The following is a 22,517-nucleotide window of genomic DNA, read 5'->3' as shown; positions in this document are numbered from 1 at the left end:
ATGTCCCACCTACGGAAATCTCCTTTCATTTGCTCGACTACCCTGCCCAGATTCAACTTACGGAGCTGACCCCAGTCCCTAGCCACCTTGATCCCCAGGTACCTAAAACCCTTCCCCACCACTTTAAACGACAACTCCCTCACTCTCCTCTCCTGCCCCCGTGTCTACATCGCGAACCAACTTCAGTTCTGATCGGGTCACCCTTTAAAGGTGGCGCCCCGTTGTCTGTGGAGCTGGGTGCCAGTTCTATCAGGCTCTTCCCCGCCAGAGTGACGGCGCAAACCCCGCCCGCTCATTTTTCTTCTTTAAAGAGGCACAAGACCTGGAGAGAAAACTGGTCGGTGCAGCTAAAGAGCTACATGCCAGTTTGCATTCTGAGCCTGACACTGTCAAATTCTGGGAAGGTTCCGCCTTATATTTTGAAACGTGAACACAAAGGCTTTTGTGATGTTTGGCCTTTGAACTGTAGACAGTATAGTCAGTCGCTAATACTTGATTAGATGTGGACGAAAGCCTACAGACAACGCGGTTTGCCGGCAAGCGTGTCTCCCGGGGAAGAGCGAAACTCAATGGGCATTAAACATAGAACATAGAACAGTACAGCACAGAACAGGCCCTTCGGCCCTCGATGTTGTGCCGAGCAATGATCACCCTACTCAAACCCACGTATCCACCCTATACCCGTAACCCAATAACCCCCCCTTAACCTTACTTTTTAGGACACTACGGGCAATTTAGCATGGCCAATCCACCTAACCCGCACATCTTTGGACTGTGGGAGGAAACCGGAGCACCCGGAGGAAACCCACGCACACACGGGGAGGACGTGCAGACTCCGCACAGACAGTGACCCAGCCGAGAACCGAACCTGGGACCCTGGAGCTGTGAAGCATTTATGCTAACCACCATGCTACCGTGCTGCCCCACAAATGTGAAACGGATGCCATCAATTGGCCCTACATTCAAACACACAGTCAATGCCTGTGTTAGATTTTGTGAAAAGCCACAACACAGATATTTATCAGCCAAACACACCACCTTATTTGGAAAAGGACTTTAAACTTGTAACAGGTCATATCGGTGAGACAACCGTGTTTCTGCCTGCTTTTAAAACAGCAAGAATCAACTCTGCAGAGGGGAGGGGGACCAGCAATAAGCCACCAAACTGGCTGCCGTTAACTAAGCGGCCGAGGTGGGAGAAAAGTGGGAGAAGGACTCTCTCCAATGTTCTGACTACAAATTCGCCTGAGAACTAAATTCCTGGCAATTCGACTACAAGATACCTCGCCGCTTACTGTCAATCCTCTGCTACTCAAGGTCTTCACTCCAGTCAAAGCATCAAACTCATCTCAAAAAATACCAGTCTGCTACGGGAAAGACTAAAATAATTTCAAATTGTAATTGTATTTTTTTTCTTCTTCTTTATCTAATCTTAGTGGGAGTGAGAGTGTGTATGGCATCTCCAGGGCAAGTGGGCAATAATAAATACCTTTCTTTATTTTTAACTTCACAAAAAAAGCTTGGTGCTGGAATTATTTAAATTGGTACAAGCACTCCGAGGGTAAGAAAATACATACATCTCACATACGCTTTGATTATGGACAATTCTTTCTGTGCTGTACTGTTCTATGGTCTAAATAATAGACTGATTTTCTATTGTTCCTGCCAAAGTGGACAACTTTCCCACATAATACCCCATCTCCCAACCTTTTATCCATTCACTTAACATACCCATATCCCTTTGTGGACTCCTTCTGCCCTCTTCACATCTTCCTCACCTAGTTATCTTGTCAGATCAGCAAACTTAGCAAGCATACATTCGCTCCTTTCATCCGAGTACTTGATATAAATTGTAAATAGTTGAGACCCCAGCATTGACCCCTGTGGCACTTCATTAATTACATCTTGCCAATCCAATCCAATTGCCAATCCAAAAATGAATTACAAAATCTGATAGTGACCATGAAACTATTGCTGATTGCCATTGTCACTTTAGGGAAGGAAATCTGCCACCCTTACCTGGCCTGGCCTCCTAGGCCACAGGCAATGTGGTTGACTCTTAAATGCCCTCTGAAATGGCCTTGTAAGCCACTTAATTCAAGGGCAATTAAGGATGGCAATAAATGCCGGCCCAGTTGATGATGCCCACACTCCATGAATGACTAAAAAATATTGTCCTTCATGAAAACCATGTTGACGGTTCAGATTTAATTCAGATTTTGCAAGCGCCCTGCTATCCTTAATCATATATTCTAGCATTTTTCCTATCACAAAATGTTAGGCTCATTGGCCTGTAGTTTCCGACTTTCTGCCTCCCCTGTTTTTTGGATTGAGGAGATACATTCGCTATTTTTGAATCTAATGGGACCTTGCCAGAAGCGGGAGAATATTGGAAAATTAAAATCAACGCCTCAATTATCTCAGCAGGCAATGGGGTGGAGGTCAGCTTCTCCTCCCTGTGCCTCGGTGTGGCTGGCGGATCTAATGGGGTTCATACATCTTGAGAAGGTGAAATTTGCCCTAAGGGGGGGACAAATGAGGGGTTCCACAAGAGATGGGGTTTGTTTATTTTGCATTTCGGAGAGCTAGTTACCGTCAACTGTTGGGAGAGGAGTTGGGAGGGTGGGGTGCGGGTGGTGCAGGGTTTATTGTATTTGGGGGTGCAATGTTTTTGTTTTGTTTTGTAAAATGTTAAAATGCGAAAAAATTTGAATAAAAATACTTTTAAAAAACTATCTCAGCAGCCAATTCCTTTCAGTCCTCAGGACTTGGAGACGAGTCAGCCTTGAGTTCTAATAAATTGTTCAGTGTGATTTCCCTCCCTTTCCCCTCTTGATTTACAATTATTTCTGGAATGTTCTGTGTCTTCTACAGTGACACAAAATATCAACATTTCTGCCATTTCCTTATTTCCCAATATTAATTCCCCAGAATAACTCTCCAGAGGACCCACACTCACGTTACTTAACCTGGAGAAACTCTTGCTATCTGTTTTTATATTTCTAGTAGCCTCCAGGATGGCAAGGCTACCGATCGGGGCTGACGATCCAATCCAATCCTTTGTAGAAGATTGGAGAGTTCTCCTGGTGTCTTGGCCAACATTCATCCATCAACCCATCTGACCAAGAATAGGTTAACTGGTCATTCACCTCATTGCTGTTTGTGGGAGCTTGTTGTTAACATTGTGCAGAAAGACACTTGGCACCAAGATGAGGAGAAGTTTCTTTACGCAGAGGGTTGTGAACCTTTGGAATTGCCTATCCCAGAGGACTCTGGGAGCTCAGCCATTGATTATGTTTAAGGTTGAGGATGATGGATTTCTGATTAACACTAATGGAAGGTGTTTATTTGGATAGTGTGGGTAAAAGACATTGAAGTGCCTGTTCAGCCATGATCTTATTGAATGGTCTGGCTGGACTGTCTACTCTTGCTCCTATGTTCCTGAATTGGCAACTGCATTTACTTACAGCTGCAGTGATTGCTCTATGCAGATATATAGGGCATCCCAAAGATGCAACCTGTAAATGTAAATGCAATTCCTACATTTATAGAATAGAATTTACAGTGCAGAAGGAGGCCATTCGACCCATCAAGTCTGCACCAGCCCTTGGAAAGAGCACCCGACTTAAGCCCACACCTCCTCCCTATCCCTGTAACCCAGTATCCCCACTTAACCTTTTTGGACACTGAGGTCAATATATCATGGCCAATCCACCTAACCTGCATGCTTTTGGACTGTGGGAGGAAACAGGAGCACCCGGAGGAAACCCACACACACACGGGGAGAACGTGCAGACTCCGCACAGACAGTCACCCAAGTCGGGAATCGAGCCTGTGATCCTGGAGCTGTGAAGCAACTGTGCTAACCACTGTGCTACCGTGCTGCCCCTCGATTTATGCTGCAGTGAATTTTGAGTATTAGAATCTATTTGTCATAATCCAGCTATGTGGAAATCTCTGAATAGACTTCATCCCATGGAGCTGCATGATTTTCCATAGGAATCCAGAGGAGAGAAACATTCGAGAGAAAGCATTATTCAGTGCAGCTACGTGAGGAAATGAAGAGATATAGACTCGAGGGAAGGTTGAGTGTAAGTCTGTATCAATATCACCTACAGGATTCGTGCAGAATTCGCAGAGATCGTTCCCTCCGATAAACAAGGTGATAATCTTCCAATCTTCTTGAAAATTGATTCTCTGTTGAAACATTAATCACACAGGTTAGACATTCTCTCCCAATCGCATTCTCCATTCCACTGCGGCTATCTGAGCGTCTCCCGGGGCGGGATTCTCCGAGCCTCCACGCCGAAATCACCATCAGCGCAGGGGGCGGTGGATGGCGTCAAACCGAAGATCAAGTCTGACGCCGCTCCCACGATTCACCCGTCCCCGGAGAATCGGCGCCAATCGCACGCGTGTGGTCGGCGCGGTGCCGGTCGAGGACCATTGAAAGAGGCCCCCGTGGCGATTCACCGAGTGCTGCTCGGCGAGTCCCCGATGGCTTGGTTCACTCATGGTTCCACCAGTTGGGAACTCGGTGTGGCGGCTGCGGACTCAGTCCGCGGCTGCCCTGGGGCGGGGAGGGGGCAGGGGGATCCTTCACTGGCGGGGGGGGGGGGGGGGGGTGTGCCTCCCGGATGGCAAGGCTACCGATCGGGGGTCACCGATCCGCAGCGGAGCGTGCAACAGTGGATCGTGCAGCAGCGGAACATGCAGCAGGGGAGCGTGCCACAGCGGAATGTGCAGCAGCAGAGCGTGCAGCAGGGGAGCGTGCAGCAGCGGAGCGTGCCACAGCGGAATGTGCAGCAGGGGAGCGTGCCACAGTGGAATGTGCAGCATCAGAGCATGCAGCAGCGGGGTGTACAGCAGTGGAGTGTGCAGCAGCGGAGGGTGCAGCAGCGGAGGGTGCAGCAGCGGAGGGTGCAGCAGCGGAGCGTGCAGCAGCGGAGGGTGCAGCAGCGGAGGGTGCAGCAGCGGAGGGTGCAGCAGCGGAGGGTGCAGCAGCGGAGGGTGCAGCAGCGGAGGGTGCAACAGCGGAGGGTGCAACAGCGGAGGGTGCAGCAGTGGAGGGTGCAGCAGTGGGGTGTGCAGCAGCGGAGCGTACAGCAGTGGAGGGTGCAACAGCGGAGCGCGCAGCAGCGGAGGGTGCAGCAGCGGGGTGTACAGCAGCGGAGCATGCAGCAGTGGGGTGTGCAACAGCGGAGCGTACAGCAGCGGGGTGTGCAGCAGCGGGGTGTACAGCAGCGGAGTGTGCAGCAGCGGAGGGTGCAGCAGCGGGGTGTACAGCAGCGGGGTGTACAGCAGTGGGGTGTGCAGCAGCGGAGCGTACAGCAGTGGGGTGTGCAGCAGCGGAGCGTACAGCAGTGGAGCATGCAGCAGTGGGGTGTGCAGCAGTGGGGCGTGCAGCAGCGGAGCGTACAGGAGCGGGGTGTGCAGCAGCGGGGTGTACAGCAGCGGGGTGTGCAGCAGCGGAGGGTGCAGCAGTGGGGTGTGCAGCAGCGGAGCGTGCAGCAGTGGGGTGTGCAGCAGCGGGGTGTACAGCAGCGGGGTGTGCAGCAGCGGGGTGTGCAGCAGCGGGGTGTGCAGCAGCGGGGTGTGCAGCAGCGGGGTGTACAGCAGTGGGGTGTACAGCAGCGGGGTGTGCAGCAGCGGGGTGTGCAGCAGCGGAGCGTGCAGCAGCGGGGTGTGCAGCAGCGGGGTGTACAGCAGCGGGGTGTGCAGCAGCAGGGTGTGCAGCAGCGGAGGGTGCAGCAGCGGGGTGTACAGCAGTGGGGTGTACAGCAGCGGAGGGTGCAACAGCGGAGGGTGTAGCAGCGGGGTGTACAGCAGTGGGGTGTACAGCAGCGGAGGGTGCAGCAGCGGAGGGTGCAGCAGTGGAGGGTGCAGCAGCGGAGGGTGCAGCAGCGGAGCATACAGCAGCGGAGGGTGCAGCAGTGGAGGGTGCAGCAACGGAGGGTGCAGCAGCGGAGGGTGCAGCAGCGGAGGGTGCAGCAGCGGGGTGTGCAGCAGCGGGGTGTACAGCAGCGGAGGGTGCAACAGCGGAGGGTGCAGCAGCGGGGTGTACAGCAGTGGGGTGTACAGCAGCGGAGGGTGCAGCAGTGGAGGGTGCAGCAGTGGAGGGTGCAGCAGCGGAGCATACAGCAGCGGAGGGTGCAGCAGTGGAGGTGCAGCAACGGAGGGTGCAGCAGCGGAGGGTGCAGCAGCAGAGGGTGCAGCAGCGGGGTGTGCAGCAGCGGGGTGTGCAGCAGCGGGGTGTACAGCAGCGGAGGGTGCAACAGCGGAGGGTGCAGCAGCGGGGTGTACAGCAGTGGGGTGTACAGCAGCGGAGGGTGCAGCAGCGGAGGGTGCAGCAGCGGGGTGTACAGCAGTGGGGTGTACAGCAGCGGAGGGTGCAGCAGCGGGGTGTGCAGCAGTGGAGGGTGCAGCAGCGGAGGGTGCAGCAGCGGAGCATACAGCAGCGGAGGGTGCAGCAGTGGAGGGTGCAGCAACGGAGGGTGCAGCAGCGGAGGGTGCAGCAGCGGAGGGTGCAGCAGCAGAGGGTGCAGCAGCGGAGCATGCAGCAGTGGAGGGTGCAGCAGTGGAGGGTGCAGCAGCGGAGGGTGCAACAGCGGAGGGTGCAGCAGCGGAGCGTGCAGCAGTGGAGCGTGCAGCAGCGGGCGTGCCACAGCAGTGCCTGCCGCAGAGGAATAGGTGGCAGCCCCCCAGGATGGAGAGCTGGCTGCCCAACAGGTCGCGGAGGAGGAGCTGCCAAAGAGGTGCCACATGAGGCCTCGTGTACTGGCAGCGTCTGTCATTCAAGGACCTGCCGGACAGGGCATGCTGTTGAAGACTCCTTGAGCAGAGAGATAGTGCGACACATCTGCCAGATGAGGGCACACCTGGCACAGTGAGGGTATGGGGAAGGACATCCGCTCCCGGTGGCCATCAAGGTGACGGTCGCCCTGAAATTCTACGCCACAAGGTCTTTCCAGGCGCCGAGTGGCGACTTGGCCAGGATCTCACAGACCTCGGTGCACAGGTGCATCCGTACTGTCTCGGAGGCCATACATGCCCAGGTGGCACAATACTTCCATTCCAATGTGGACCGAGCCCACCAGGATGCCCAGGCAGCAGTGTTCGCCACCATCAACGCGATACCCCGGGTCCAGGGGGGTGAGTCGACGGGATGCATGCCCCCCCTATGAGCACCTGCAGATGACAGACCGCTCGACACAAACCAAAAGGGGTTCCACTCGATGAATGTGCAGCCTGTTATGTGAGCATGAGCTGCGCATCATACACGTCTGTGCCCGATACCCGGGCAGTGTGCACGATTCCTTCATCCCGGCATACTCGACAATTCCTGACATGTCCGAGACACCCACCCCCCCGGCTGAGGGGTTGACTCCTGGGCGACGGGGGTGATCCACTGCGGTCATGGCTGATGACACCTATCCGGACGCCACAGACGACACGGAAACCCGCTACAACGATGCCCATACAGTGACCAGGAGCGTGATCGAGCAGTGCTTTGGCCTCCTGAAGAAGCAGATCCCGTGCCTGGACTGCTCTGGGGGGACCCTTCAGTATGATGCTGAAAGGGACGTCCGCATCGTAGCAGCCTGCTGTGCCCTTCACAGCATTGCAATAAACAATCTTTATTAGTGTCACAAGGAGGCTTACATTAACACTGCAATGAAATTACTGTGAAAAGCTCCTAGTCGCCACATTCCGGCGCCTGTTCGGGTACACTGAGGGAGAATTCAGAATGTCCAAATGACCTAACAGCACGTCTTTTGGGACTTGTGGGAGGAAACCGGAGCACCCGGAGAAAACCCACGCACACACGGAGAGAACGTGCAGACTCCGCACAGACAATGACCCAAGCCGGGAATCGAACCTGGGACCCTGGCCTGTGAAGCAACAGTGCTAACCCATCATGCACATCATGAGATAAAAGCAGGCAGTGACAGACACCCAGGTGAGCCAATCAACATACAGGACAGAACACAACCAATCACCAGACAGAACACCAGAGGGGGGGCTTCCACCTATAAAACACAGGAGGCATCAGCACTCTGTCTCTTTCCACTGGTGATAACTGTAGTGACAGTCAGGGTGTACAAATCATTCAACACCTCCTACACGTGGCTCAGAGCTAGTCTGGTCTAGATAGTTAGCTTTAGTTACTCAGGGTAGTAGAGAGTCAACCCACAGGCAGCTGTGTGTTTTGTTGCTAGAGTTCAATAAATCTTTTATTGAACCAACGCCTTTGTTTGGTGTATCCTTGATCAGTTTTCTGCATCGTGTGCAATCCGTGTTACCCCAGGGGGAACAACACGACACTAACCATTGTGCTCCGTGTTGGAGGAGGAACGCCAGGCCTCGTCCGACGAGGAGACTGCAGGGAGGGCGAGAAAGGGCGGGACGTGGGTCCCAGGAAGGCACATGTGTGCGCCTGGGCCAACGCACGCAGAACACTCTGATCACCTCCATCGAGGTGCCCGATGGCCCGCGGGCTATTCCGTGGGACGGGGGTGCGAGCGGAGATATCCCCTGAGGCTCCCCCATCACCTGGCGCTGCCAATCCTGGAGGACCAATCTGATCTCGACCAGGGTCTGCATGCTCGCGGCCATGGAGCACAGGGAGTGGACCATCTCCATCTGGGACTGCTCCACATCACCCGCTGATTGTGCCACCACCTTCTGGGTCTGTGCCAGATCAGCCAGTGGCTGGGTGACCTCCCTCTGGCACTGCGCCATCTCTTCTCTCTGGGACTGGGCCACCTTCCTCTGTGCCTGTACCATCTTGGCTCACGCCTGGGCAATACCGCCGACGTTGCCAGCCACGACCTTTGTGACTGGGCCATGCTGAGGAGCGCTGCTGCGATGTCCAGGTGGCTCTGGCACATGGTTACCTGTGTGACGGCAGCCCTGCCCTGGGCCTCGGCCAGTAACTGCACAGAATGCCCCTGGCCTTGGACATGCTGATCCATCGCCCCCAATGCCTCCAACGCAGACGCCACCTGTGCGGTGTTGGCCTGGGTGGTACGCGTGGTCGGGACCAGCTCCCACTCCTCAAAGCGGTTAGACTCCTCCAACTGCACCTGCAGGTACTGGATGCTCGCCGACAACCCCTCATGTAGTCCCCAGCTCTGTGACTGCATCTCCACAATCAATGGGACTGTCCATTCCATAAGCCTGGGACCCATCTGGACTGTGGCTAGTCCTAGGGGTCGGTCTGCACTCTGACCATCTGCCCCCTCAGGAGTTCCTACCTCCACCTGCTGTACCGGATGTGTGGTGCACAGCAGATAGTGTCCCCGCAGACCCTCACCAAAGTGCCCAACCGAGGTGAGTGTCTCTGGGATGGTGGAGGCTGTTGGAGACGGCTGTGATGGAAAGTCAGTGTCGTTCTCCGACTCGAGCTCCGGGGTCTCGGGCGGAGGGCTGGTGTCTGAGCTGCTCCCATCACTGCTCGGCTCACGTGGGGGGTCTCCATTGTGGCACTGTCCAGGGGCGGGGGAGTACCAGATGGACCCACCCCATCACCAGCAGGCCCTGCAAGACACAAGACACATGATTAGACCGCGGGCTAGAGGTTGGGGGGTGGTAAGCATGTGGGAGAGGGGTGGTATCGGGTGGTGTGAGGGCGATATGGGGTGGGGGGCTGTGGGGGTGAGTGCGGGTGAGGATGGTGTGGGGGTTAGGGTGGTATTGGGGTGGGTTGATACATGTGGGGAACTGCAACTCAGCAGCGTCTCACTTCCTCACCCGCGGCCTGACTCTACCTCGCTGACCTCCCTTTCCTCTGGGCCGCCAACCACGCCCAGTGCTCTCTGCTCAGCCACAGTGAGGGGCTGACGATCCGGTGGCCCCCTTCTGTTATCTCCCGCTCCCGGCGGTTGTGCGTGGCCTTCTTTTAGCCGGGGTGGTGGCGATGTGTGGAAACAACACTGTTAGACAGTCCGACACATGCAGCCCAGGGGGTGGGTAGCTGGTGGCCTCAGTGACCAGGGCACTCGGCCATGGCAGCTGTATGGGTGCAGGCATGTTGTGCAGGGTGAGGGTTCGCCCACCTTCTGGAGGGAGGGTGAGTGTTGGGGTACGGATGTGTGGGACGGGGGCTAGTGCCAGGTGCACAGTGCTGCCTACTCATTTTTGCGGCACTGTTGGCCGGTCCGGGCGACGTTGCCCACAGCATTGACTGCCTCTGCCACCCGTGCCCAGGCAGCCTCCCTCCCGGGCCGGGGTACAGAGAGACCAGCCTCTCCACCACGGCATCCAGGAGGGTCTCCAGCTTGGCGTCGGTGAATCTTGGGGCCGCTCTCCTCGCTGCCATCTTGTTGGCTGGGATGGTGTGAGTGGGGAGGGCAGTGTGTATATGTTGCTGCAACTTGTCAGCTTCCTGAGTGTCAATCATGAAATCGGCAAATCCGGTGCTGTTTTTCATTAGAATCGATTGTGTTCCACGTGGCACCGGTGCTAGTCCCTCAACAGCAGCAGAATCGGTCCAGATGCGGCACCGGTTTTGCTGTCGTGGAAGTCCACGACTGTGCATCGGCGTCAACACCTAGGGCCGGATTCTCTGATTGCCGTGGCCGAAATCGCGTTTGAAAATGAAATTAAATGAATGAAATGAAAATGAAAATTGCTTATTGTCACAAGTAGGCTTCAATGAAGTTACTGTGAAAAGCCCCTAGTCGCCACATTCCGGTGACTGTCCGGGGAGGCTGGTACGGGAATCGAACCATGCAGCTGGCCTGCTTGGTCTGCTTTAAAGCCAGCGATTTAGCCCAGTGAGCTAAACCATTTGGCGATTGGGTGGAGAATCCCTTTTGATGCCGGAATCGGGGGCGGCGCCTGCTTTTGGATGCTCCACCCCCTCCAAAACGTCATCATCGGTGAGTACGCCGCACGCCATTGGGACGGCCTCAGGACATCACCTGAAAGCCCTCCCTCGATGCACCGCCCCCTGAAGGCCCTCCCTCGATGCACCGCCCCCTGAAGGCCCTCACTCGATGCACCGCCCCCTGAAGGCCCTCACTCGATGCACCGCCCCCTGAAGGCCCTCCCTTGATGCACCGCCCCCTGAAGGCCCTCCCTCGATGCACCGCCCCCTGAAGGCCCTCCCTCGATGCACCGCCCCCTGAAGGCTCTCCCCCGATGCACCGCCCCCTGAAGGCCCTCCCCCGATGCACCGCCCCCTGAAGGCCCTCACTTGATGCACCGCCCCTGAAGGCCCTCACTCGATGCACCGCCCCCTGAAGGCCCTCCCCCGATGCACCGCACCCTGAAGGGCCGACTTCCCGATGGCGTGGTTCACTTGTGGTCTGAGGTTTCGTCAACCTCGCCTGGTGACTGCGGACTGTGTCCAGCACCGCCACAGTCAGGGGGTGGGAGACATTCTGCTGGCCGGGAGGGGCTTCAGCGGGGGCTGGGGAGACTGGTGGGGGTGGTCCGGGTTGGCTACATTGGGGCACTATCTGGCAGGCCAGGTCCCTGTGCAGCCGGCGCCATGTTGTACAGCACGAGTGCTGCAGGTCGCGCCACCGTGCGCATGCGTGATCACGGACTCGGTTTATTCCCGGCCATTTCGGTCGGGAATGGCGGGGGTTTTATGATGCGCGTGGCTGCTGGTCCCCCACCAGGAGGAGCATCGGTTTGAGGGCGCTGCCCACTTTTTCGTTGTGTAGCCATCTGAGATGGCTACCTGCAAAGGACCATGGGAATTATGGCCAACCCAGGACTCAGACAGATACAGAGCTTGTGTATATTTGAAACACAGGTAGCTAGACCTGTTCGAAACTCCCGCTCATTTGCATTTTAATGGCCCGTTCCCCAGGACAATAGATCTCCAATCAAGAAACCGGTACAGCCACAGACTGATTGGCGCCACTCCTTTTACTCTGAGAGTCCAACTGCCAAGGTCAATGACCGCTAAGGACCCGCCCAGCCACCAAGGCACCCGCCCCTTTTTTGGCCGAAATCAAAGGCAGTGATCAGAGCCCTGTCGAACTATTGGGTCCAAGATTAAGGACTGCCCCAAAGAGCGCGAAATCCCAGAGGGATAAAAGAGACCACAGCCGTGTGTTCAGTCTCTTTTGGGATCGGCCTGTGCCCACACCAATCGCAGAATAACGACCAGCCAGCCAAGTTCAAGACCAACGATTGCTACCTGATGGATGAGCCCAGCAGACACAGAGCCACTTCTTCAAACCAGCCACGTGAAACCAAGATAAAGGCCCTATCCATTTGCACAGTGCCGGTTGCCCTGAAGTTAAGTATAGGTTAATGTAGCTGATAAGTGTAATTTAACCCGTAGTAGATATTGTGTCTGCATGTCGAAGTAATCCTAGTGTGTGTAAATAAACCATCTTTTGAACTGATTAACTGGTTGTGTGGTCATTTGACCGATATAAGGGAAAGACTTGTGGTTCACTGAGATAAATAGAAATACCCACAGTATTAGCAACGCTGTTGGGACATAACATCATATTATAAATAGGGCCTCATTATTAAAAAGGGCAACAGTTGTAAGACTAGACACATGCTCCGGACATAGCCTCAAAATCGGAGAATCCAGACCCTAGTCTCAGGATCGATGGCTGGGATTCTCCAACCCGGCGTGAGAATCACGCCGTGCCACCCCAATGCCGGCTCGCCAATCCTCTGCCGCCGATTTTCGGGTGCCCGCGAGTTCGCCGCAGCGCCAGTCGGGGGCCGTTGACAGCGGCCTCCCCCCCCCTCCCCCCCCCGGGCAATTCTCCGGACCTCGACGGGCCAAGTGCCCAATGCGTTCGGCCGAGTCCCACCGGCATGGGTAACTCAGGCCCCACATGGTGGGACCTGGAAGGTGTGTCTGCGGGGGCCGTCCTGGAGGGGGGGGGGGGGGGGGCAGGGGGATCCAACCCCGAGGGGGCGGGCTTCCATGGTGGCCTGGCCTGCGATTGGGGCCTACTGATCAGTGGCGGGCTGGTTCCTTGGGGGCCTATGTTACTCCGCGCCGGGCCCCTGTCGGGCTCTGCCATATTGCCTGGGGGCCGGCGCGGAGAGGGGAACCCAAGCGCATGTGTGGAATCATGCCGGCCGTAGCGCGCATGTGCGGAATCACACCGACCGTGGTGCGCATGTGCGGAATCACGCCGGCCGTGGTGCGCATGTGCGGAATCACGCCGGCCGTAGCGCGCATGTGTGGAATCACGCCGGCCATAGCGCGCATGTGTGGAATCACGCCGGCCATAGCGCGCATGTGTGGAATCACGCCGGCCGTAGCGCGCATGTGTGGAATCACGCTGGCCGTAGCGCGCATGTGTGGAATCACGCCGGCCGTAGCGCGCATGTGTGGAATCACGCCGGCCATAGCGCGCATGTGTGGAATCACGCCGGCCGTAGCGCGCATGTGTGGAATCACGCCGGCCATAGCGCGCATGTGTGGAATCACGCTGGCCGTAGCGCGCATGTGTGGAATCACGCCGGCCATAGCGCGCATGTGTGGAATCACGCTGGCCGTAGCGCGCATGTGTGGAATCACGCCGGCCATAGCGCGCATGTGTGGAATCACGCCGGCCGTAGCGCGCATGTGTGGAATCACGCCGGCCATAGCGCGCATGTGTGGAATCACGCCGGCCGTAGCGCGCATGTGTGGAATCACGCTGGCCGTAGCGCGCATGTGTGGAATCACGCCGGCCGTAGCGCGCATGTGTGGAATCACGCCGGCCATAGCGCGCATGTGTGGAATCACGCTGGCCGTAGCGCGCATGCCGAACTCACGCCAGCCTTTCCGCGCTGGCTGGAGCTGCGGGGACCACTCCAGCACCAGCCTAGCCCCCTAGGAAGGGGAGCGTACCGGGTGATCGTGGACCATTGACGCCGGAGTGGTTGGCGCCGCTTTTCACAACTTTGCAGAACTTGGCCGCGGAATTGGAGAATCTCGGCCGGTGAATCCCACCCTACATCTTCACAATCTTTACTCACCAGCATTGGGCCTCCCCTCTTCTACATGCATAATTTAGTTATTATATGGAAATATAGTCATGGATTCCAACTCGGGATACCGGGTGGGAATTTCTGGATGCTCCCGCCAGCAGGATCCTCCGGTCGGACTGATGGAGACCCCCTGCCGCGGGTTTCCCAGAAGCAGGAGGTGCGAAGAACAGGAAAGAGCAGCTGGACAGGAAGATCCTGTCCCCAGCCGATGCTGGGTGGTCTCTGCCACCACAGATCGGAAAATCCCACCCACCCTGTATTACTGAGGCACATTTATATTGTACGCATATTGATATAACTCTATGGGGTAAATTATCCAGTCCCTTACCCACCCTGCCACGGGAAGGGCCGGAAACCTTCGGCCCTATTGTCACGTGGTTCAGACGCTGAGCAAAGCTGCAGCAATCTCCCCACCTCAGCCCCGACCTGAAGGAATCTGTTTCCCATATCACTCCTTATGGGCAGCACGGTAGCACAGTGGTTAGCACTGTCGCTTCACAGCGCCAGGGACCCGGGTTCGATTCCCATCTGTGCGGAGTCTGCATGTTGTCCCAGTGTCTGCATGGGTTGCCTCCGGGTGCTCCGGTTTTCTCCCACAAGTCCTGAAAGAAATGCTGTTAGGTAATTTGGACATTCTGAATTCTCCCCCCTGTGAACCCGGACAGACGCCGGAATGGGGCGGCTAGCGGCTTTTCACAGTAACTTCATTGCAGTGTTAATGTAAGCCTACTTGTGACAATAAAGATTATTATTAATTCTCTGAGTGAGACTGCATGCCAACTTGGTGCCAGGCAATGGGGCAAACATGCCCCATGTATGCCCTATGTTTTTCATGTCCGGAACGCTCTTTCTGGACTGTACATAGAACACTAGTTTTCACTGTACCTCTGTATACCTGACAATAAACACAAATCCAATCCTAACAATGGCATGGTGTGCTCACAATATGGGCAGCTTTGGATAAAGCTGAAACGGTGGGGATTAATTGTAATAAGATTTACCGAATCATTTTTCATCAGCTTCACCAGTTCCCTGACTTGGACCATCAATTCCCTGTGAAATGTAGAGGAATAAGAGGAGATACAATCAGCAAACTGCGTGTTAAACAGGATTTCTTCAGCTGGTTGAGATTTGATACTGTAGAACATTGTCAAACTGATTCGCTTGCTTGCGGATTTCAATGCACTTCATGGATTTCCCTCCTGTTCCTCCTTTTTAAGTGACAAGGAAAACATTGGCCTAATATAATCTATATCGTCCCTGACAACCAACAACTGGCATTTTTCCCAGAGGTATTATAACTCCATTACATTTGGTTGCACTCGTGAGTAAGAGCCTAAGTTCACTCCCACTAACGGAGTACGTCTACAAACATTGCCGTGTTGCACTCAGAAGATGACCTTAAGAACTGAGGCATGGAATGAGTGAGAGCCATTTTCCCCACCATGCACCATTCTTCACCCACACTGAAGGTGGCAACTAAATATGAGCGCAAAGATGCGCAGTACCTTAGATTTACCCAATCGCACATGTGGGACAGAATGTTCTCACTTTCTGTCAAAGTGGGATCTCAGGCAGAACAGACGGAGGGTAGCCCGCCAGCTGCATTGCCGGCCTTTCCCGCCATATTATCAAACATTTAGACAAAAGAAAAATGAAGGGGTGGTTCACACAACGTCATGCTGGCAGGGCGGGCACATTTGGGGTGGGCTCATTCATGGCACCATTTTTAAATGATGCGAAGAAGATAAAAGTAGGAAAGAGGAAACTGCACCCCCCCCCCCTCTGCCAAGCACCCCCCCTCCCCAACACTGAATCCCCAAAATGGAACTCTCCGCCTCCCTATCACAGAATTCCACACCACCTCCCCCACACCAACCACCATGGAAACGAATCACTTAGCAACTCCCCCATTGACCCTTTCCTCCTTGGGGGCTGTGCTTAACTCTGTGCCCCCGACGGGTTCTCTTTGCCAATTCCCCCTTTTATAAATCTTGTTGCAAACCCCGCTGACATGGCACGAACTCCACTGCGTCACTGGCGGCAGGAGGCAGGGACAATTGAGCGGGGAATTCCCCGGCCCCCCCCCTCCCCCATTGCAAATGGCGGTTTGGGGCTCCCCCTCGATTCTCCGCTCCCTCTGCCATTCCCGTTTGCCAAAAAACAGAAGAGGAAATCCCCCCCCCACCCCGTGCTATTTCAACTCCGGGATGTTATGACGGAGTGCATGTAATAACCCAGGGGTGGCAAGACCAGACACCCATGTAACAACTCAGAGAGTTTCCACTCACCCAGCTGTGGCGCCTGCCACAGCCTGATTCAAGAAAGACTGAGGGGTGTCTTGACGACCGGTACCAATGGAATATCCAACCAACGAAGGGTTAAATTCACGGAGAATATCTGGAAAGGTATTAAAATGTAAAATCCAAGTAAAATGGATGTGTGCACTCTAAATACTTGCAAACCTAAGAGACTGCCTCACATGGTAGGCATAAACAGGAAAGATTGTGTTGGGGAATCAAGTGTGGAACTGTAAATGGAGCAGGGAAGAGGTTGGCGTACAGTTTCACCTACAGATACCTGCTGAGCCCCAGATAGGAGTAACTTTTTAAATTGGCTCTTAGGATTAGGATGACGTTGACAAGACACCATTTATTACCCTTCCCTCTTGACCCCCTGTGTTGGGTTTATTCATCACATCTCTGAATGTCCTTTCGCTGATGCTGCACCTGTTGGGTTGGGAATTCCGGAAGATTGGCCCCTTCAACACTCAAGAGATGCAGCTGGGGCAGCAGGGTAGCATGGTGGTTAGCATAAATGCTTCACAGCTCCAGGGTCCCAGGTTCGATTCCCGGCTGGGTCACTGTCTGTGTGGAGTCTGCACGTCCTCCCCCTGTGTGCGTGGGTTTCCTCCGGGTGCTCCGGTTTCCTCCCACAGTCCAAAGATGTGCGGGTTAGGTGGATTGGCCATGCTAAATTGCCCGTAGTGTCCTAATAAAAGTAAGGTTAAGGGGGGGGTTGTTGGGTTATGAGTATAGGGTGGATACGTGAGTTTGAGTAGGGTGATCATGGCTCGGTACAACATTGAGGGCCGAAGGGCCTGTTCTGTGCTGTACTGTTCTATGTTCTATGTTCTATGTTCTATAATGTTGTATACCAGCATCGGGGTTGTTGTTCAACCTGGGATATAACAGTTCTTATTCTATTCGGTGGCTGAGATTGTGGGGTTGGAGGTGCCATCAATGTCGCCTCACTGGTGAAATCCTACCTTATATTCTGCAGACTCTGTTGTCACAATACACCTGTGGTGGATACCGAATCCCAGCTTCAGGTATGCCAAACAAAACTCCCTCCTGTGTTAATGAAATGCTGACCTTTAGCTGTAGAGGACTAGTACACTAGAGGGTAAAAGTGGCCTTGGAGGGAGTGCAAGTGGGTTCACCAGAATGACATTTGGACTCCAAGGGTTACAATATCATTTGCGGGGAGGCGGTGGCGCAGTGGTAATGCCACTGGACTAGTTAACCAGAGACCCAGTGCGATGCTCTGGGGATCCAGGTTCAAATCCCGCCGCTGCCGATCAGCACTTGGCACGTCACAACATTCAAGGCTATGGGCCAAGTGCTGGCAAATAGGATTAGGTAGGCAGGTCAGGTGTTTTTGATGTGTCGGTGCAGCCCCGATGGGCTGAAGAGCCTCTTCTGCAGTGTGTGTGATTCTGTGACTTCCGCAGACCCCTCCCAGGGCAGGCCCTATGTGCCAGATATCTTCAGGAGCCTTCAGCCAGGACAGTCAATGGCCCCAGGCATTGAGAGTGAGGTAAGTGATGGCGAGAGGAAAGATGGGCCTGAATAAATAGTACTGATGAATAGAATATGTTCTACTTACTGGCCAACGTGGTGACAGTTGTTATATTCCCATCTCCTCCGATGCTGCGGAACACAAAAGATTAATATCTCTTTGATTCCAAATGCAGTGTCATTTACACATTGACCATGAAATGGAAATAAAACATTTGCAGCACCCTAGTACATTGGGATTGAAATTGATATGCCACTTATCAGGTGGAAAATAGATGTAAAGCCTGCCAATCAAACAACAGGACGGCCCAGGCTAATTTATTTGTTTAATTGACACAATTGTTCCAATTCCTCCATAGCCTCGCTCCATTCTATCTCTGTAACCTCCGTGAAGCCCCACAATTCTCCGAGATCTCTCTGCTCTGCCAATCCTGGCCTCTTCCACATTCCCCATTTCCATTACCTCCAGCAACGTCGCCCGTGCCTTCAGCCACCTCGGCTTCAAGCTATGGAATTCCCTCCCTAAACCTCTCAACCTCTCCCAACTCTCTTCCCTTTTCAGGCATTCATCTGATTGGCCCCGAGTCAGACCCGGCTGTGTCAGAAGGTTGTGGGTTCGAGTCCCACTCTCCAGGTTTGAGCGCAGTCACCCACTGCAGTGCTGAAGGAATGCTGGACTTTTAGAGGTGCTGCTTTCCGGCTGAAACATTAACCTGAGGCCCTGTCTGCTCTCTCAGACGGATAGAAAAATATCCCGTAACGCTATTTTGAAGAATTTCCCTGCCTGTCCCAGCCAATATCTACCTCACAATTAACATCCTTAAAACAGATTAGCTGTTTGCTATCACAATGCAGGTTATGGGAGCTTGTTATATGCAAATTGCCTGCTGCATTTTCTGCATTACAAGACGGATTACACATTAAATATCACCATTAACACATTCTGATCGCTTAATGTACCACTGTCAACATTCTCTTTAGCCTTGATCACCACCATTTAAAATCCCTTTGTCTTTTTGTTCATGACATCTTTGTCAATTGATGCGACCATCAATTCACACGAGATGGAGAGTTGAAGTGAACTGTTGCTTTAATCAGCTGGAACTGTGCCTGCCTGCGACTGCTCTGCACTGAGTGCCGCCTGCAGGGCAGCAGCTCTATATACCTCCCCCAAGGGGGCAGAGCCAGGGGCGGAGCCCACAAGGGCACCAACATGATACAATGCGGTGTAGTACAATACAATGGTCCATAGGTGGAGCCCACAAGGGCAACAACATAGTACAATGCAATAGAGTGGTGAATGGTTGCCATAATACATTCACCACATCAATCTCCACCTATCACTGGCCCTCTATCCAGCCCCACTGCTCCACCAACCCCTACCCCCCCCCCCCCCCACAACAGTATATATCTGACCCTATTTCCAGTTCTCTCCAGCTTTGACAGAGAGTCATCAAGAATTGAAACGTTAGCTCCCTTCTCTCTCCACAGATGCTGTCAGACCTGCTGTGATTGTCCAGTATTTTTTGTTTTTGTTAAATATTTTGTTACTTATAAAGCACTTGAGGAGATTCTGAGGTTGTCAAATGTGTTTTATATAAATGTAAGTCTTTCGCTTGTTAAAATCTATCACTTTAACAAAATGTCTGGTCACCTGATCTCCTGCCTTCTTCTTTGGCTTGTGTTAGGTTTTGTCTGACTATGGCTGCTCTGAAATGTCCTTTAGTATGTTAAACATGTTTTTAACACAGGTCATTGTTGTGCGTGTCAAGACAACAATATCTGAAGCTCTTAAAAAGAGAATATTTTGATGTTGACTGGAGATTCAGAGATATGGTAAAATGTGCTTCAGATCGGACAATAGGGATGTGATTCACCAGGAATGTCAGGCTTAGATATTCATCATAGGAACACAGGAGAGGCAGTAGGCCATTCAGTCCATTGATCCTGTTCTATCATTCAATGCAATTATGTCTGATTATCCACTTCAGTGCCTTTGTCCCACCTGGTCCCCATATCCCTTTATGTCATTGGTATTTAGAAAATGTCAATCTCTGCTTAAAACATATTCAGTGAATGAGCTTCCACTGGATTTAGGATTAGAAAGTTCCAACGATTCACACCTCTTTGAATAAAAAAAACTCTCCTCATCGCAGTCTCAAGAGGCATCCCTTTATTTTTAAAATGTTGCCCCTAGTTCTCAACTCCCCACCCAGAGAAACATCTTACCTGCATTTAGTGTCTCTCCCTTCAGGAGTTTTGTAAGTTTCAATGGGAACACCTCTCATTCTTCAAAACACTGGATAACACAGACCCAGTTTCCCCAATCTCTCGTTTTAGGACAGTCCTACCAGCCCAGGAACACGTCTGGTCAACCTTTGCTGCATTCCCTCTATGACAATTTCTTTCCTTAGGTAAGGGGACCAAAACTGCACACAGTACTCTCGGTGCAGTCTAACCAAGGTGTTATACAATTGAAGCAAGGCTTTGTTACCCCTGTATTCAAATCCTCTTGTGATAAAGGCTAACTTACCAAGAGCCTTCCTAGTTGCTTATTGCACCTGCATGTTAGCTCTCAGTGATAAATGGGTGAGGACACCCAGCTCCCTTATCGACACTTTCTAATGCCTCACCATTTAAGAAATACTCTGTGTGGTGAATGTAACTTCGTAATTCACACTGTATTGTATATACATGAGACCATGCATTGATAAGCGCAGTTGCGTTGCCTGACCACTAGGGGGAGTAGCGCTGGGAATGCTTAGGAGTTTGTACAGGGCTCCACCCTTGGCTCCGCCCACGACTCCTCCCCCTGGACTGCTGTATAAATACCAATGCTCAGAGCCAGTCATTCAGTTCATCAAGAGTTCAACGTGGAACAGGCTGGCTCTGTTGTAAGTAGATTAAAACCACTGTTCATATCTTAAAGCACGTGTCTAGTGAATTGATGGTTCCATCACTCTGCATATCTGTTCCTTCTGCCAAAATGGATAACCACATTTTTCCACATTATATTCCGTCTGCCAGGTCCTTTGTCCACTCACAAAATCTGTCCAAATCCTCTTCAAGCCACTTTGCATTTTCCTCACAACACACATTCCAACCTAGCTTTGTATCATCTGCAAAATTGGAAATATTATGTTTGTCCCCCACAGTCAAATCATTGATATATATTGTGAACGGCTGGGTACCAAGCACTGAACCTTGAGGTACCCCACTAGCCACAGCCTGCCATTGTGAGAATGATTCCTACTCTGTGTTTTCTGCCTGTTAACCAATCATTAATCCATGCAAATATGTTCCCTCCTATCTCATAAGCTTTAATTTTGCCAACCAACCTCCTGTTTATTGAAAGCCTTCTGAAAATCCAAGTCCACAACATCCACCAATTTCCCTCTATCAATTATGTTAGTAGGATCCTCAGAAAACTCCAACAGGTTTGTCAAGCATGATGTCCCATTCATAAATCCATGTGGAACCATCACCATGCAACGCTATTTAGGAAATCCCATTTAAAGATTAGCAGTAAACAGACAGCCGAGGACAAAATGTCAGGCCTTACTTATTCAACTGAAGAGAAAGGGATAGCAAACGTTACTAACCTCCAGGAAAGTCCTCTGTACTGAGTGACAACGTCGAGAAGATTATCGGGCTTTGATGCTGCTCCATTAGCTGACTATAGCATGGGGTGAAAATCACAATTGTCAAAACTGATGCTGAAGACTTCCAGAACAATTTACACCGTCGGTTTGTTTGGTTCAGTGCCTCATTCAGAGCGGCACAGTGGTTAGCCCTGTTGCCTCACAAGGCCAAAGACCCGGGTTCAATTCCGACCTCGGGTGACAGTCTGTGTGGAGTTTGTCTGTTCTCCCCGTGTCTGCGTGGGCTCCCTCCGCTCCCTCCCTCCCACAGTCCAAAGATGTGCAGGTTAGGTGGATTGGCCATGCTAAACTGCCCTTAGGTGTCCAAAAGGTTAGGTGGGGTTATTGGGGTAGAGGCGGGGGCATGGGCCTAGGTAGGAAGTCCCTTTGGAGGGTTGGTGCAGACTCGATGGGATGAATGGCCTACTTATGCACTGTAGGGATTCTATGATTCTCATCCAGCAAGACCATCGGTAAGCTCTGAAGCTCTGTGGTCACTTCTTAGATGTTACATTCCCAATAAAGGGGCAAATCGCACTTTGTTCCGGCCTGAGATTTTTTTGTTCATGCAGCTGTAGAGGAAACCAAGAAACGGGAGCCAGGGACCGTCCTACTCGCCACTGCCCAGCACTATACTCAGCTGACCGCGGAGAGGTCATGAGGGAAGGTCACCAGATTCACTCCTTTCAATTACCTTGACAGTTTGGCAAGCAGGTATCTAGCCTCAGCTTGGTATCTCAGCGGAGAGTTTGGCATTGAAATGTATACCTTTCTTGGCAGACTTGACAGAGTAAATGCTCACATGCTATTTCCTCAGGCTTGAGAATCTAGAACTAGGGGGTAGAGTCTCAGGATCAAGACTGAGATGAGGAGAAAATTCTTCACTCAGAAGGCTATTTAAAAAAATAAATTTAGAGTACCCAATTCTTCTATTCCAATAAAGGGGCAATTTAACATGGCCAATTCATCTACCTGCACATCTTTTTAGGTTGTGGGGGTGAGACCCACGCAGACATGGGGAGAATGTGCAAACTCCACATGGACAGTAACCCGGGAGAAGGCTGTTAAGCTTTGGAATTATCTACCCCATATAGATGTTCAACCTTTG

At 52.8% G+C, this 22,517-nt stretch overlaps 1 protein-coding gene across 1 annotated transcript in view; it reads right to left on the bottom strand.

The window, feature by feature from the left end:
• LOC119967049 (phospholipase B1, membrane-associated-like) overlaps positions 1 to 22,517 on the bottom strand; it is a 91,797-nt gene that overhangs the window by 42,667 nt on the left and 26,613 nt on the right. The window contains exons 9-13 of the mRNA XM_038799068.1: positions 21,371 to 21,444; positions 17,857 to 17,900; positions 16,260 to 16,368; positions 14,970 to 15,021; positions 4,117 to 4,197 (exon numbers count right to left, since the gene is read on the bottom strand). Of these exons, the coding sequence (XP_038654996.1) occupies positions 4,117 to 4,197; positions 14,970 to 15,021; positions 16,260 to 16,368; positions 17,857 to 17,900; positions 21,371 to 21,444 (360 nt within the window). The remainder of the gene's footprint in view (positions 1 to 4,116; positions 4,198 to 14,969; positions 15,022 to 16,259; positions 16,369 to 17,856; positions 17,901 to 21,370; positions 21,445 to 22,517) is intronic.

The sequence above is a fragment of the Scyliorhinus canicula genome, chromosome 6 (genome assembly GCF_902713615.1).
Source record: "Scyliorhinus canicula chromosome 6, sScyCan1.1, whole genome shotgun sequence".
Taxonomy (NCBI): Eukaryota; Metazoa; Chordata; class Chondrichthyes; order Carcharhiniformes; family Scyliorhinidae; genus Scyliorhinus; species Scyliorhinus canicula.
The sequence above is the reverse complement of the archived record's forward strand: the minus strand, read 5'-3'. Positions and strand labels throughout refer to the sequence as shown.